We start from the raw sequence: 16,267 nt of genomic DNA, 5'->3' as shown, positions 1-16,267 counted from the left end.
CTCAATGAGGAATGCCCAGCCCCCCACTCCTTCCCCGTCAGACAGCACATCACATTTAGCACCTTTTTACACTTTCCCACCACTCTCTCAATGTGTTCTGCCCAGGTCAGTCTAATGTCAAAGTATATCCCTAGGAACCTGAAGGCCCCCACCCTCTCCAAGTTTCTCCCATATAACCTCAAGCATACCTCATCTCCCACGTTTCTCCTGGTAAAGAACACTGTCTGAGTTTTCTCTATGGAGAACCTGAATCCCCACATTAATGCCCACCGCTCTACCTCATCAATTGCTTCCTGTATCTTCCTGATTATGTAGGCACATTTCTTCCCCTCTTCCATAAGGCCCCATCATCTGCAAATAATGACCTCCCAATATCCGGCTGTACCTGAGAGTAAACGTCATGGATCAAGATACAGAACAACAGAGGACTAATCACACTTCCCTGTGGTGTACCATTATCCACCAGGTAGCTGCTGCCTGATAGGGACTTTCCCACCCTCATCTGGATAGACCTTCCATTCACATAAACTGAAATGAGGCAAACTATTAGAATATTTGCAACCAGGAAATGGATTTCTGTATAGGGAATATACCACCCTGTACCATGAAATACAAAGGCGCAACCAAAAACAGCTAAGAAAAATAAACTTTTACGAGGATAAAATAGAGATGCTAGTGTCAGGTTGGTTGAGTACAAACAAAAGGTTTTATTTGGCTCACTCAGTTGTGGTTTGACCAATAAAAATAAAGACATAGCTACAAAGAAAATACCATTATGACAATTGAAGTTGCTTTAGCAATGACAAATATACTTCATATGAATAGGCAACACATACCAATAAGCCATTCATCCTCAATAGCTCCCTGCTGGTGTAACCAATGTGAACTGGCTAGCTAGTTTGTGGCGTGATGGGTAACGATGCTTCGAGGGTGGCTGTTGTCTATGTATGCAGAGGGTCCCTGGTTCGAGCCCAGGTAGGGGTGAGGAGAGGGACGGAAGCAATACCCTGTACCAAGCAATACCCTGTACCACACTGGCTTATAGGCCAACAATGCTGAATGAGTCATGCCACCACATTCAGTAGGGTCTTTTGCGCATAACTTATCACCTGCACATTGAGTCTTGAGCCTTTTCTGTTCACATAGTTTATCTAGTGCTTTTATAGCGATGTAGTGTCCGTCTATTGCTCCATTTGTATTTATAACAAACAAACCCCTCTTGATTTCAACCTGTTGTGCGATGGTGTATGGAAATGGTATGTTCGTTTTGATGATGATTGCATCCAAAACATTGGCTCATCAAGGGCTGTGAGATGCTGATCGACAAGCTGCCTCTGAAAATTGCCCTTTGCCAAAAACCGAAGCACTTGGATGTGCACAGAAATGGCATTATTGGCACGTGTTTGGCTTTCTAAAGTAAGTCTTAAATTCTTGCAAAAATCATAGAAGATTGGTTTTGGGAAACGATATCTGATGAGCCAATCTGTACATTCTGCTCAAAAGACCCACCTGTCTCTAAAAACGTGCTCTCTGCTAAATGCAGCCTGTGTCAAATCTTCCAACAGAGCAAGATCAGCCATCTCTCATTGATTTCCCATTATCTCAGTCTTTTATAGTATTTCAACAATGGTTCCACTTTCACACGTGCCTCTAATTTAACTAATTACTGTACTTTATTTGGATTATTACCGTAACAAACGCATCTATGTGGTCACATTTTAGCCTGTCAAGATATGTTGCATGAATTCACAATGAAATTGAACAATGACTTAATTATTACTCTCACAATTTCAACACATATTTTCCCCATGGACTAGGCCAGTGGTTCCCAACCTTTTTTGGTTACTGTACCACCAACTGAATTTTGCTCTGCCCGGAGTACCCCTGAAGAATCCCTCATGTGCATTTTACCAGTATGCCTATAGATGTATGACTCTTCTCAAGTACCCCTAGAGGTCCTAGTACCCCGGGTTGGGAACCATTGGATTAGGTACAGTAAACTATGTTTGACAAGCAGTTCCCTATTCCACAATTTGGCACTGTCAATTTACACACACTCTCCAGCCAAAGTTTATTTTGATAAATCTCACTTTGCGTGGACATTATCCCACGCATGGTTTACGCACAGATTTTTCCCTACGCATGATTGATAAATGAGGCATCGGGCATTTTTGGAAATTATATATATTTTTTACAAATTTAAAATAAATTGGTCAATTTACACATTTTATTTTATGATTTTCCTTTTCCTTGATAATTCCTATGAACAGTCAGGACGATTGACTGGAATTACTACTTGGCATAGGCTACTCGTCGTCGAGGACAAGTAGGAGGATGTACTATTGGAAATATAGGGAACGAGGCAGCGAGGAGAAGTTTGTTTTCTTGTCAGTTTAGTAAAAGCAATAAGCAAACTTGCAATCGGTGATCACCCTAGCAGAACAACCCAATTCCTGATACGATGTATGACAACTATTTTCCACGGATGACAATGTTATTTTCTATCGTATCCAAAGCTCAAGCTTTATTCGAAACGCCCATTTTTGTCTCTACTAAGATGAGAGCAAGCAGTGGTAGAGCGCATGCTCAAAGCGTCGTTCTACGCAAATTTGCGCCAACTCCATGGTGAGGATGAAGCTAGCACTGTCAGGGCTGATGCTTTGCTAGCATTTATTCATAACAATAATACCAGCTACAGTTTCTGCGCTGTTTCCCCCGATATACAAGGATAATACTTCATCTATTTGCAATTATATGTCAGGTATGTGAGCTACAGGTGTTTGATTGTATTATTTTATTATGGAAGGGAACAAATATGCCTCTGTAAACAGCATTATAGCTAACGTTAGCTTCAACCACAGGCGTAGAGACAAGCACAACCACCATGTACAGTACAAAGCTAGGCCTCAGTAAGGACTAAGGCCAAACGCCGAATATCTTTTATCCAATTTGGAAACAAGAAGGAGTACTTTGTCTTTTTGCATTACACGGTTGGGACAACGTGGAAGATCAACAATTCAAGGCTGACCAAGCTAAGGATTTCATGAAGAAACGACTCTTCGTCTTTGAACTGTAAAGGGAGGCATTGTATTGAATCTACCTCGGAAACAACATTATGTTTTCCAAAAACCATTAACTAGTTAACGAATAGGAACTTGTTTATTTCCCCAAGACTTGTCGTTTTAGGAAATAATCTGCTTGAAGGATTCGTTATTAACGGAGCTCTGATTGTTTGCTCACTTCGGCTGTTTGAATGTGGGATAAAATGGAGACCCCAGCGATTGTCTATGATCTTGACACCTCTGGTGGTCTTATGCAGGTAAAGCCTTTACTGTTACTATCACGATTACAAATGGTTATAACATGTTTGAGTTGTTTATCTAGTAGTAGCTAGCTAACTCACTAGCTGGTATATAGGGCGAAGTAGCTAACTAACGTTACTACTAGCTAGCTAAGCTCTCTAACGTCGTTAGCTAACTGCTGGACGCCATTGCTCTTTCAAGCAAACCTCTGCCAGAACTCATGTTACCAAACCATATCAATTCAAACCATTTACTGAAATTGGTACATTGTAGCTAATTTAAATGTGGTTTGTTGTTCTATGGCAGACTTGCCACTACAGTAAATACGGTGCAACAATGTAGGTAGCTAACCAGATCTATCACTGCACTATTTTCCTGATATTTTAGCAAATACAAGCATTGCTTGCGCCTCCCAAGTCTGAAGATGGAGAAAAAAGAAGTCGGAAACCAGATAAAAATGCCCGGAGAGCAGGGAGAGCCACGAATCACGACACTTGTGACAGTTGCAGAGAGGGAGGCGACCTTCTCTGTTGTGATCATTGTCCCGCCGCCTTTCATTTACAGTGCTGGTATGCTTATATCTTTCAATTTACAGTAATGACTTCCCGGTTTTGAACTTGCAAGGAAGGCAGCATGTGTGGTTGCCAAGTACCCAAACGACTTCATGGAGTTGAGCACAGACAATCGTGTTTTTAAATGAGCCTCCAATACTTAAAAAATTTAAATTCTTAAACCCTTACTATGTACCTATGTTTGTCCTCTGTTGCGAAACTTTGTTGAAATCCATAGTTTTGAATAAAACGTTATTCAAATACAAAGTATGGATTTCAGCAAACGAAAAAGCATGCAACAACAGAGGACCAACAGGTACAATAATTTACACTTTTTGAAGTAATGAGTCGGTTCAATAAAAAAAAGTAGTTGAGGAACTTGGCTACATTTGTGGTTGTCTAACAACTCTGTGGGTAGCTGACTACTGACAGACAAGCTCCTAGTAGCTCTTGTTGGCTAATCTAATGCACATTCTTTGCCAAATTGTGGCGCTGTAGACTGTTTTCAAAAATATTCTGCCACATTATTTAGACCTACATGTTAAAACTCTGTAGCTTTGTACATGTTACAACTCTGTAGCTTTGTACATGTTAAAAGTGTAGCTTTGTACATGTTAAAACTCTGTAGCTTTGTACATGTTAAAACTCTGTAGCTTTGTACATAGCTACTGTAACTTGTGTTGTTGGCCATTTTTCTGTTGACATGTCTGCACTCAATTCTGCACTTAGCTACTTAGCCTTGCTTCTCTTCAGTCAAGGATGACAGATTTTTTGCATGCATTGTCTACCCCACTTAGTCGTCTCCTAACAGCCATTTCCAGTATGTAATGAGCTTGCGGATGTTGGTGCGGTTTAGTCAAGGATTTCTGCTGAAGCATTGAGGAGCTCTGGGAACCTGGCAGTGCAGCCTCACTGACGATATGAATAATCATTAACCATGGCATGTGCTGCTGGGAGCTAAGCACACCAGAGCTGGTGGCATGAGGCACCTACCAGAGCAGAGGCCTTTATCCTCATAGCCTGCACTACAGTATATAAGTTTTGCCTATGAGTTCTGCAGGGTTATTTTTATGTATTTTTTTGCTCATTGTTAAGACTTCTTCTATGAAAGTGTTATCAGTGCTGTTTTTTGCTGAGGAAAGTGGATTGTTATTTAATCTTGTGGTCCTCCTTTTTCTTGGTGGTCACTGCAGTCTTTGTCTTTCTTGGAAAGCTTGAATGAATCCATGTTAGTTTTGGACCAGCAGCCTTTTCAATAGATCCAGCACATACTTTTGCCACTGAATCACGAGACTGTGTCCCCAGGGGCCTTGGAACTCTGCCTAAAAAGAGCCGTTTGAACTCATTCCCTCTCACCTGGCTTTCATCGGCTACAGGTCTCTAGCATTTTCAGTCATTTCAATTGAGAAAAATGGCCTGGGAAAACACCATACCTCTGGAAATTGTAAACTAGGCTACATTGTGAGGGCATTGAATGTTATGAGTTGCTGATTTGCATTGAACTTCCTTGCCAGCTGTTTTGCTAATGCTTAACTTGTGTTGAACCTGCAGCAACCCACCCCTGAGTAAGGAGATGCTGCCCCCTGGAGACTGGATGTGTCATCGCTGCATGGTGCGCAGGAAGGTGGGTCAAGTCTGATGAAACATGGGGAGAAATAACCTTTTTGTTTGTTAAGTGTTATGTTGAGTGCTTCATTCATCTGGATAGGTTGGTGAGACTAGTGTGTAACCAGTGCTTTTCAGACTGTTTACATGTTTTTCTTGTGTCATAGAAGCGGGAGCTGAAGAAGGAGCAGATTAATGGTCTGCTGGAGCGCCAGCTGTCTAAGCAGTCTTCCTCCCCTGCAGCAGAGTTAGAGCTTGCCCCAGGCACCCTGAGGCTGGACCCCACGGCAGCAGTAGGAGGCACGACAGGGCTGAGGGCTACAGCTGTTGCCCAGGTCCGTCTCCTGGAGAGGAGGCCCAGCAGCAGACCCAACACCCCCACCTCCACCGCCTCCACAGACACCCCCACGCCATCGGAGCAGAATTACATGGATGACGACATGCTAGACGTGGAGGACGACGCCCAGGGCTCGGAGCCCGAGAGCTCCACCCCACACCTCAAGAGGCCCTTTGACCTTCTGATAGCTGCTGCCATGGAGAGGAACCCCACGCAGTTCCAGCTCCCCAACGAGCTCACCTGCACAACTGCACTTCCAGGAACTAGTAAAAAGAGGAGGAGAGATGAGATGACAGGAAAGAATGTGAAGCGACCGCAGCACGAGCTGGACCACAATGGGCTGGTCCCACTGCCAGTGAAGGTCTGCTATCCCTGTGGAAGGTATGGACAACAGGAAGGCCAATGTTTTAATAACAAAATATCAGTGCCTTCTATTGAACTTTATTTTTGTGTAGGCTAACTGGGATTTTTTTGGCACCAGATGTTATATTCTTACTAAGCTTGGAGAACGAATCTGGAAAGAAGATATCTTGTCCAATTATATGCAGATCACACACGATTTCAGCTGTTTACTATGAAAATATTCAATATGCCATTTATTATATTGAATGCAGCGCCATCTTCTCTGGCTGGGCTAAGTAAAGCATTCAAAAGAGCAAACAGTGCACCATTATAGGACTCTGCCTGTGGAAAGAGGAGCCGTAATTACTAGGAAAATGGTACAGTCTCCCAGTGGAGAGGGAAAGGAAACGACAGAAGGAGACATAACAGTATGCAGACTATCTTTCAGAACGCATGGCTTGGTCTTAAATGAGAGGCAGGCACCCCATTGGAACAGCGTTTTGGATTCAATAGCAGTACACATCTGTTCAGCAGATGTTTTTGTTTGAAGGCATTCCTGAATGCCAAACAGAGTTTGTGTTTTGTCTTGTTTATTTATTTGTTTTGTTTTTACAGCAGTCTATTAGAATCATGATATAAAGTAATATTTGCCTAGTTTCTTTTTTTTCTAATATTTTCCTTGTATTGGGTTGTGCGGATGAGAATCTTAAAGCTAGTTAGTTATTTGATCATGGTGCCCGGGGGAGATGTATTCAACATTCGCCTGACTGACTGGCTACCCCATTTAAAAAATAATTATTTATTTAAAAAAAAATAAAAAAGTTAGAAGAGTTGTAGAGTTTGTCTTGACGTGTTTTCGGCGGCACCACAATGTTGCTATGTGTTATTTCTGACCCTCTAGAGCACCTCTATGGGCTGGCATCAGAGCCATGGCTGTGTCAGGAATACCACAGAATTCAGAACCACATGGCTGGCCAGAGAGAAGGGGGAATTCAAACTATCTCACTGAGCATTTTATATATTCTGGAATGATGAGCCTTGGGGCTTGGCTTGGGGTCTCTACCACAGATACACTGCCAGGATTCCAGACAGTGTTCAAAATCATTCATCTCTTGTCCTCAAGTGATCCCCTCGTTCACTAAACTGTTAGGACAAACTAACCCTAGCTCTATTTTGAGGATATTTTACAGTCTACTTGTTTGATATCAATCGTATATCTAACCCATCATGTTTTTGTCAATGTCCTCTGTTTGTGTTGTAGGAGCTGCAGGCTGGCACCATTAATCCAGTGTGACTATTGCCCCCTTTTGTTCCACATGGACTGTCTGGACCCCCCTCTTACTGCCATGCCCGTGGGCAAGTGGATGTGCCCCAATCACATAGAGCACATGGTGGTAAGTCATTTTTGTATTTTATTTCACCTTTATTAAGTGTGGTTGTGCAAGTAAGCTCATAGTCACACACATCCATGTGTTGAAACATGAAGTTTTAATGGTATTGACCTGATTTTGTGCCCCTCTCTCCCAGCTGAAGCAGAGGAGCCTGACGTTGAGCGGCCGCTGCCAGCTGTTTGACCAGTTTCAGGACAGGATGTCCCAACACGCCGTCAAGGTGGATTTCCTGCAGCGGGTGCATCGTCTCAATCCCCCCATTCGCCGAGGAGCCCACACACACCTGAAGAAAACCCTCAAGGTCAGCCTATTAGTCACTGTGAAATATAACACACCACCTCTGTGTTCACCGTTGTCACATCCTGTAACTCAATCTATTGTGTGTCTCTTGACAGGTCCCTGATGCTATAAAGTCCCAATACAAGTGTCCCCCGGCCATGATGGCCCCTGCTGGGATCCGCAATGGGGAGCTGATCTGTAACGGCAGTCCAGAATCCTCCCACCAGCACCTTACACCCTCTCAGCACTTAACGAGCGAGGACGAGCAACAGGAGGTAGGACACACTGGAGTGTTACGCAGCAGTGATATACAATGTTTCATGATAGTAAACAAATCCAATGTCTTTAATACTGATTTCATGTGTTTTGTTTTCCTGTATTGTCTCCCAGTGGCTGCGTGACGTCATCACACTCCAGTGCAGCATAGTGAGACATCTATCGGCCAAGCAGAAGGAGAAGCCATCGTCTGAGTGGGACTCTGAGCAAATGAACAAGGCCGACATCAAACCTTGTGGAACAGCGGAGGAGGGCGGTGCAGTGTGCACTTCTAACAGGACAGATTCGCCAGCCTCCAAGCCTAAGGCTGACAGTGCAGCATTTTGCCCCCAGGGGGCGCCTGCACTCAAAGAAGGCAAGTGTAGCATGTGTACAGAGAAGCCTTGTCATTACTGTGGGCCCAGTAATGTTAACAGTCCTCTGGAGCAGCTGGCTCGGACCAATGGGAGTTCAGAGGCCTGCAGACAGGAAGACCTCTACAAACTGAGAGAGCCCTCGGGTCCTGATAGGCCTATTCCTCAGACACCAGCAGCCCCTGGCCCGGAGTTACCCAACCACACTGGAAGAGCTGTGGTCAAGACTGAGAAAACCCTGTTAAAACCCTGTGCAGTGACATCATCCCCATGCACCAGTCCCTTCAAACCAGAACCCAGAGGTCCCTCTCCACCTCACAGACCCTCCCAAGGCACAGAGGGCCCTGCTCGGACCACTAGCAGCAGCACCGCAGTGACCCGTGCCCTCACCCCACCTGGAACACCATACCAGATCAAGGGCACGACCAAGCTGGTCTCCACTGCCCCACCAGCAGGTGGAAAAGTCAATATTGATGCTGTGACCCCCAGGAGTGGTTCTCTGCTCCCCAGCTCTTTCTCTATGGGAGACCTGTCCAGCTGTCTGAAGGCTGTGGCAGACTGCCATGGTGGTAAGTCTCACCTGATGTAATAAGATCGACATTTTGATTGGTTTCACATGTGAATAATTGGTGAGGAGAAGTTAGATCCACACTAACTGAATTCACTATATCTCTTTAACTTTGATTATTTTCCAGAGATTCAGATGAGTAGTCTAGATGAGAAGTTTATTGAACTCCTGGCCTGGCAGAGGATCCAGCAGTTGTTTGGCCCTAAAGCTCCTTCCCCTCCACACAGCAGCTGTATCAGCCTACCTCCTGTACCACAACCCCAGCCTACGGAAGGTAAGAAACCCTTGTTCATTATCAGGACCACCACCACCACCACCCAGTGTTCCCTATATCCCTCCCTCACTCTGACTCTGGCCATTCTAACCCTACCTCACGCCGATCATTCTTTCCATTTCTATTAACGGCCGTTGCTTCTATCCCCCTTTCATCGTCATGTTTGTAATTTCATCCCTCATTTGAATTAGTTTGTCCTATATTGTTAACTTGTTCTGTATAAAGCATCATTTTGAGGAGTTAATGTGTTATTTATTTTCTCAGCACAAAACAAGGATATCCAGGCCAGGGCTGTGTTTTATCCTTTGACTGGGAAAGGAGGAGCTTGTAGTATGTGCTACAGAAGCCTGTACATAGGAACTGGTAAGATTCCCTCTGTCCCAGATAACCCAACATGACCCAATAGCAGGAACTCCTTTTCATGTAATGGTGTCTTCCATCCCTGGCAGATTTAGCTGACTTGAGGCTGTGTCTTGTTGTTTGCAGGTGCTGACATGGACGTGTGCCTTACAAACTATGGTCATTGTAATTATGTGTCAGGCAAACATGCCTGCATCTTTTATGATGAGGTGGGTGGCTCATTTATTTCACATTCAAACATGTTCTTGGTATTGGAAACAATTTTATGATAAGTTCTGACTCGTACAGAAATAAAGTATAAATATGTTTCAGATTTATATTTCCTTGCTTGAGGGATTATTTTAGTAGCTGCTCTGTAAATTGAATATTTTATTTTGTCATTTTTCTTGCCTCGATCAGAACACCAAGCAGTATGAGCTTCTCAACTACAGTGAACACGGGACCATGGTGGATAATGTGCTGTACTCCTGTGACTTCTCTGAGAAGACTGGCCCCAGCCCCTCCAGCAGCCTGGTCTCCAAAGTGCAGAACATTATCAGTGAGTGGAGCTCCTCTGGTACCGCTTCCTATAGAAACAGGAAGGAAGTAGTTCACCTTCAACTTTTAGTAATGACCATGATGGCATATTTCCTAATGTTGTTAAAGCAGACACAGATCTGCTTTAACAGAGATGGACCTTGCTTTAACTTGCATTAACAAGGTCTGATTGTTTGCCATGTCTTTTACCCACAGAGCGCTGCAAGAGGAGGAAACAGGAAGTGGAAGGTGTGGGGGAGCCCATGGTGCTAGAGGAGGGGGGGATGAGCCAGTGTCAAGGGACTTTGTCCAGATCCTGCTGCGACTGCAAGGCCAGCAGCTCCAGTCTGATTGGGGGCAGTGGGGCAGGCTGGGAGGGCACTGCCCTGCTCCACCACGGCAGCTTCGTCAAGCTGGGCTGCATGCAGTTTGTCTTCAGTATTACAGAGTTTGCCTGCAAGCAGCCCAAAGAGGAAACCCTGACTACCCCAAACACCACCTCCCAGAGCCAGGAAGGAACAGAACCCTCTGACAAGCACACCTCCCAGCTCCACCAAGTGCCAGTGATACAACCTAACCTTGTCCCCTAGCTCTGTTCCCACATCAACAGAACCAGGCTCAGCAGCTGTACTTGTATACTGTATAAAATAAAAAGGGAAAGCGTTCTTATTTTATGTTCATACATTTGCATGAAATTAAGTATTTTTAAGACTCATATTTTGTGGGCAAGTTGCACATAGAATTTATATTTTTTGTAAATGGACAACTTTGGCATTGAAAAAAGGGATGGTTTATCGTAGACATGCGAAAAAATAAGCAACGTCACTTGTAAAGTACCCAACTTGTTGTATTTTGTGCCAGTAATGATGCTTCTTTCTCTGAAAATGCTACTTTTATTTGCTCTTTATCATTTTAGTTTGTACTGTATTTGAAAATGTAGTTCAGATGTTTGTTTTGCTACTATTGCACTACAGGTAGCAGCTATATATTCAAACCTATGTGTACACATCCATGCTTATACATACATGGGTGTGTGTGTTTTAAATATCCACACACAAATGTACATGATTAAGAATTATTTTTCAGCAGAACAAGGGAAGCATAGGATTCTGTATGCAAACTCAAATGATGGCCATTTTGGCTTAAATCTGTACAGTGCTTCATGTGAATTTTGTGCAGTAGTTTTCAAAAGTGTTAGTCCAGTTTTTTTCAATACTATGTCAACATAGTAAATGGTCTGTTTTTAGAAATAATTCATCAAATGTTTATGTACTCTGTAAATACAAATCCACTTTGACTTTGTTTCTTGTCTGTCATAATGTAAATACCTGAAGATTTTTAAGAACAAGCATCAGTGAGCACTTTGGCTTCTGTCATTTAATTTGTTGCTAACTACCAATTGTAGATGTGGGCTACATAGTACATACTGTAGCAATCCTTTCCTAGGTAAGCTAGTGCCGATCTCCCTTAAATGCGTTAACCTTATTGGAGCAGTGGTTAGCAAGCTTGCCTGGGAGACCCACAAAGGGACATTGCATGTCATCGTTTGCTACGATGGTGTCAGGAGTGGGATGTCGCATGTTAGGCCATTGGAGAGTTGTGTACATGTGAAGGACTTCATAAAATGAAGAGTGGGGGGACACTCCCAAACTGAGGAGATAGTGTAGCGACCTTTGTTTAGGTAAACTAGTTTGCCAAGACTGGGGTTCAATTGCACTGTCTCTGTTTGCTACAATACATGCAGTAAATGCACTCATTTTTTGCCGCATTGGTTAACGTTTTACCATGGGCTGTGAGTAGCTTGTTACAATGTATTAACATTGCGCTTAGCTATGTTTGTTCCGGTGTAGCTTTGAACTGTGTAGTGTAGGTTTGAGGTCAACTAGGATGTTTGTTATTGTACGAGGAAGTCCGTGTTTATAACCACTAGGTGGCACGAAAATGAACTTTTGCCAAATTCTTGAACCATAATCAACTTGTTGCATAATTTGTTAATTTTATAAAGAGGGAGTGCCAGGACAAAGGGCGCGTTTATTGCCTAGCGCAACAGCTACATCAATTCCTATGACGCTGTAGTACATACTTATGTACAGTCAGAAAAAGTACTGTACGAAGATGTTCACACTGCTTCTTGTCAGCGCTGGTCTCATCGCACTTTATGTACTTCGTAATTGGTATCTCAAACGACCAAGATGCAAAAGCAATGCCAAGTTGCATGGGAAAACTGTAATCGTCACTGGTGAGTTTGTACATTATAAAACAATGTGACACTAATGGTGGGCAATTATTCATCATCTTGTACAGTCAGTAAGTGACCGTTATCTAATGTTATGTACCGTTATTATTGGTGGTCATATGGGACTGATTCCGCATTTCTTTGCTAAATTGTAGAATTGTATTTAAAACATTTGGCGTTGGATATGAACTAGCCGTCTATGTGGGTGCGTCCCAATGGTGTCTCTCCAGGATCTAACACAGGCATTGGGAAAACAACAGCAATAGATCTGTCCAGAAGAGGTGCGAGGGTTATAATGGCCTGCCGAGATAAGCAGAGGGCAGAAGCTGCCATCAGTGACATCAAGAAGGTAAGAGAGGTGTCAGAGTCCATGTCTCACTCCAGATGTCTGGTAAACAGTTGAACCTTGCTGTAGTTACATGTCTTTGACTGAGGGGGTGCCAGTGGATCATACATGGACGATATTACTGTAGTTGCCTCAGTCAGGTTCACCCCTCACCCTTTCCCTCTCATTCACATTTTACAGATAGTTGTGCTCTGGTCACTAGCTGATTAATTTGTTGACGGGTTGGTTTATTAGTCTCTATAAAGTGAGGGACACAGAGCATCTGACTGGTCATTCTTACTTTCTCAGGAGACTGGGAACAATGAGGTTGTGTTCATGGAGCTGGACCTTGGAAGCCTACAGTCTGTGCGATCTTTTGCTGAGACCTTCCTGAAGTCTGAATTTAGACTCGATATTCTTGTCAACAACGCCGGTGAGTCATGCATTGCTGGCATGAGTCCGGTATTTAGTGTGATATTTCACATTGTGTTATAGTCATATTTGTTACATGTTCCATCCTCTCTCAAACACACCAAATCTCAATGGATTATATGGTTGGATTGGTTTCTTAATATCAAATCAAATGTATTTATATAGCCCTTCTTACATCAGCTGATATATCAAAGTGCTGTACAGAAACCCAGGCTAAAACCCCAAACAGCAAGCAATGCAGGTGTAGGACATAAGAATATACAGCAAACCTGCATTAACAAAGCAGTGAAAGTGTATTTCTTTTGAAAACATGTGTCCTCTTTATGCAGGGCTTATGAAAGGTGGCAAGACAAAGAATGGCGTGGGAATGATCTTTGGCGTTAATCACCTCGGCCACTTCCTGTTAACTGTGCTGCTGCTGGACCGTCTGAAGGAATGCGGTCCGAGTCGAGTGGTGACTGTCGCCTCCAAAGCTCATGAGTATGGCAAAATCGATTTTAACTGCCTGAGTACCCACAAAGACCTGGCTGTTGGAGAATCTGACTGGGCTTTGTTTAAGAAGTATAGTCATAGCAAACTGTGTAATATGCTCTTCACACACGAGCTTGCCAAAAGACTGGAGGGAACAAATGTCACCTGCTACAGCTTGTGTCCAGGTCAGTGCTTCAACACTTTATAGCATGTAAGCAAGACCGGATGGTATGTACTGTAACTGTGCAGAAATATACAATATGCTTACTAGTTATGTTTATTTTCTATCACAGGAGCAGTCAAGACTGAAATAGGCCGGTATTCAAGCTTCTTGTGGTGTATGATGTCGGCACCTATCCTTTCGCTCTTCTGTATGGACGCAGAATCTGGGGCCCAGACTACACTCTACTGTGCCCTCCAGGAGGGTATAGAGCCTCTGAGTGGATGCTACTTCTCCTGCTGTGCAGTACAGAAGGTGAATGCCGACGCCAAAGATGACGCTGTGGCTAAAAAATTGTGGGAAGTCAGTGAGAGACTTTGTGGCATGTCTTAATGCAAACACAGAGACCCTGCTTTTCACTGTATTTATCAGGGCCAAAACCCTGGTGGGACAATCCTGAAAATGTGTTGCTTTTCCTGATAATTCTTAACAGAGATGTATTCAAGTCCAATTGAATGCTGGAAATCTGTTCCATTCCGTTACTCTTAAGTGTGGCAGTGGGTGAAAAGTCAAAGTTATACTGAAAAGATTAAATCGATTGATTGAATATTGAATAATAAAAAAAAGCTAGGCATATCCTCTCCCCTTGTGTCAAGACTGCTACTTAACTATTCCAGAAAAACCCCAGGCCTAGGTGATATGTCTCTGGGGAAGTGTCTCTGTCCCACCACATCATTTTTTGCTAATGCATGTAGACTCCAGACTGAGGAGAAATAACGAGAAATCCACACAATGCGTCTCTGACCACCTCCTGGGTCAGAATGGCTACATTTACACAGGGAGCCCAATTATTATTTTTTTCCTACTAATTTGCCTTTTGATCAATCACATCAGCTCTGAAAAGATCTGGTGCGAAAATATCTGATGTGATTGGTCAAAAGACTGATTTTAGTGGTGGAAAAAGTACTCAATTGTCATACTTGATTAAAACTAAAGATACCTATATAAAAAATGACTCAAGTGAAAGTCAACCAGTAAAATACTACTTTAGTAAAGGTCTTTAAGTATTTGGTTTTAAATATACTTAAGTATCAAGAGTAAAAGTATAAATAATAAATAAAAAAATCCTTATATTAAGCAAACCAGCCGACACCATTTTTTTATTTTTCATTTACGGATAGCCAGAGGCACACTCCAACACTCAGACATAATTTACATGCTTTGTGTGTCTGCCAGATCAGAGGGTGTAGAGATGACCTGAGATGTTGTTACAGGAATTATATTCCTCTATGTTTTAATACCCAATTCAAATTAAACACTGTCAATTCCTAAGAATTTGTAAGACTCAAAAATCAACCAGCTGCGTTTATTCTCGAGAGTACTGAACATGATACAGTTTACCACAGATTATAAACTGAAAATGACATCATTAGTTTTCGTACTACCCCGTCTCATCAACCAGCAGTACAATGGCTGTATAGTTCTCAAGCCTTCCCACATCGTCTCTCCCTAGTAAGATCATTTACGACCCAAGCCAAGGTCTGCCTGTGTAGATAAGCATTCTAGCCAGTCTGGCTATAAGTTCATTCATTTCTACCAAGGAACAGACAGTCATTGTTCTAATTCTTGATTATATTTACACACATTATATTCAGTACTAAGGTTAAAAAGAAAATTCATACATCTATACAGTAACATAACAGTTTTCTGATTAGTCAGTCCTGATTGAAATGTATACATAATTAGTCATTATTGATAAAAAATCCCTTAACAGATGTTCTCTTGATAAGTGTCTGAATTTCACAGTCCTGCTAAGCATTAAAAATGTAACGAGTACTTTTGGGTGTTAAGGAAAATGTATAGAGTAAAAAGAACATTCTTTAGGAATGTAGTGAAGTAAAAGTTGTCAAAAATGTAAATAGTAAAGATACCTCAAAAACGACTTAAGTAGTATTTTAAAGTTATTCTGCCTAACCCTTGTGTGGTGTCCGGGTCTGTGGGACCCATTTTCAATGTTTACTAAAAATAAAAATAATACAGTGAATTATTTTTTCAACCTGAGACTCATTTGCCTTGGCTCGTTTTCTGTTAAGAACATGTAAAATAACACATTTTCATTGAGTACACACTGTGCACCCCCCTACACATTTATATTACATATGTGGGAGCAGGGTCCACTGGACCCAAGGGTAATAAAAGTGTGGGGAAGTGTGTGTGTAGGTGAAAACAAGTACAAATGAAACAAAAAGGTTTGCTGTGTGCCTTCACTCTGTCTTCCTCCTCCCTGGGCATGCTGTTTCAACATAGCACCAATAACATGTCTGTCTCCCTGACTGTCTGTCTGTCTCCCGCTTTTCTCTCACTCTTTACCCTTTGTGGTGTGTGAGACTACAAAATGTCTTGCGGGAACCTGCACAATGGTATTACAATACATTATTTCGATACATTGTAAAAAATATTCTGTATATTCCCACACTCTACCCTTGCCA

General features: G+C 42.6%; 2 protein-coding genes across 2 annotated transcripts; both read left to right on the top strand.

Annotated features, from left to right (window-relative positions):
* The first annotated feature begins 2,328 nt into the window (after positions 1–2,328).
* Positions 2,329–11,456, top strand: LOC110537242 (PHD finger protein 12). The gene is made up of 13 exons (XM_021623133.2): positions 2,329–3,319; positions 3,690–3,871; positions 5,405–5,477; positions 5,626–6,176; positions 7,399–7,531; positions 7,665–7,829; positions 7,924–8,082; positions 8,198–9,005; positions 9,132–9,278; positions 9,543–9,641; positions 9,765–9,847; positions 10,038–10,176; positions 10,371–11,456. The coding sequence occupies exons 1-13, from the start codon at positions 3,254–3,256 to the stop codon at positions 10,742–10,744; spliced, it is 2,979 nt and encodes a 992-aa protein (XP_021478808.2). The 5' UTR covers positions 2,329–3,253; the 3' UTR covers positions 10,745–11,456.
* Positions 11,457–12,228: 772 nt separating this feature from the next.
* On the top strand, positions 12,229–14,417 carry LOC100301685 (retinol dehydrogenase 12 (all-trans and 9-cis)). Its single transcript, NM_001160514.2, is given in 5 exon segments — positions 12,229–12,393; positions 12,621–12,739; positions 13,025–13,148; positions 13,477–13,803; positions 13,912–14,417. Coding segments are annotated over 5 exon segments (984 nt in total). The 5' UTR covers positions 12,229–12,239; the 3' UTR covers positions 14,172–14,417.
* Positions 14,418–16,267: the final 1,850 nt, after the last annotated feature.

The sequence above is a fragment of the Oncorhynchus mykiss genome, chromosome 12 (assembly GCF_013265735.2).
Source record: "Oncorhynchus mykiss isolate Arlee chromosome 12, USDA_OmykA_1.1, whole genome shotgun sequence".
In the NCBI taxonomy this organism is placed as follows: Eukaryota; Metazoa; Chordata; class Actinopteri; order Salmoniformes; family Salmonidae; genus Oncorhynchus; species Oncorhynchus mykiss.
Note: the sequence above shows the minus strand (reverse complement) of the source record. Positions and strands in the feature narration are given on the sequence as shown.

Excerpts from the sequence above, each read along its gene's own strand:
- LOC110537242 (XM_021623133.2), top strand. The coding sequence starts at position 3,254 with ATGTGGGATAAAATGGAGACCCCAGCGATTGTCTATGATCTTGACACC. Across the intron at positions 8,083-8,197 it reads GCGAGGACGAGCAACAGGAG|TGGCTGCGTGACGTCATCAC; the intron begins GTAGGACACACT and ends ATTGTCTCCCAG. Across the intron at positions 9,642-9,764 it reads AAGCCTGTACATAGGAACTG|GTGCTGACATGGACGTGTGC; the intron begins GTAAGATTCCCT and ends TGTTGTTTGCAG.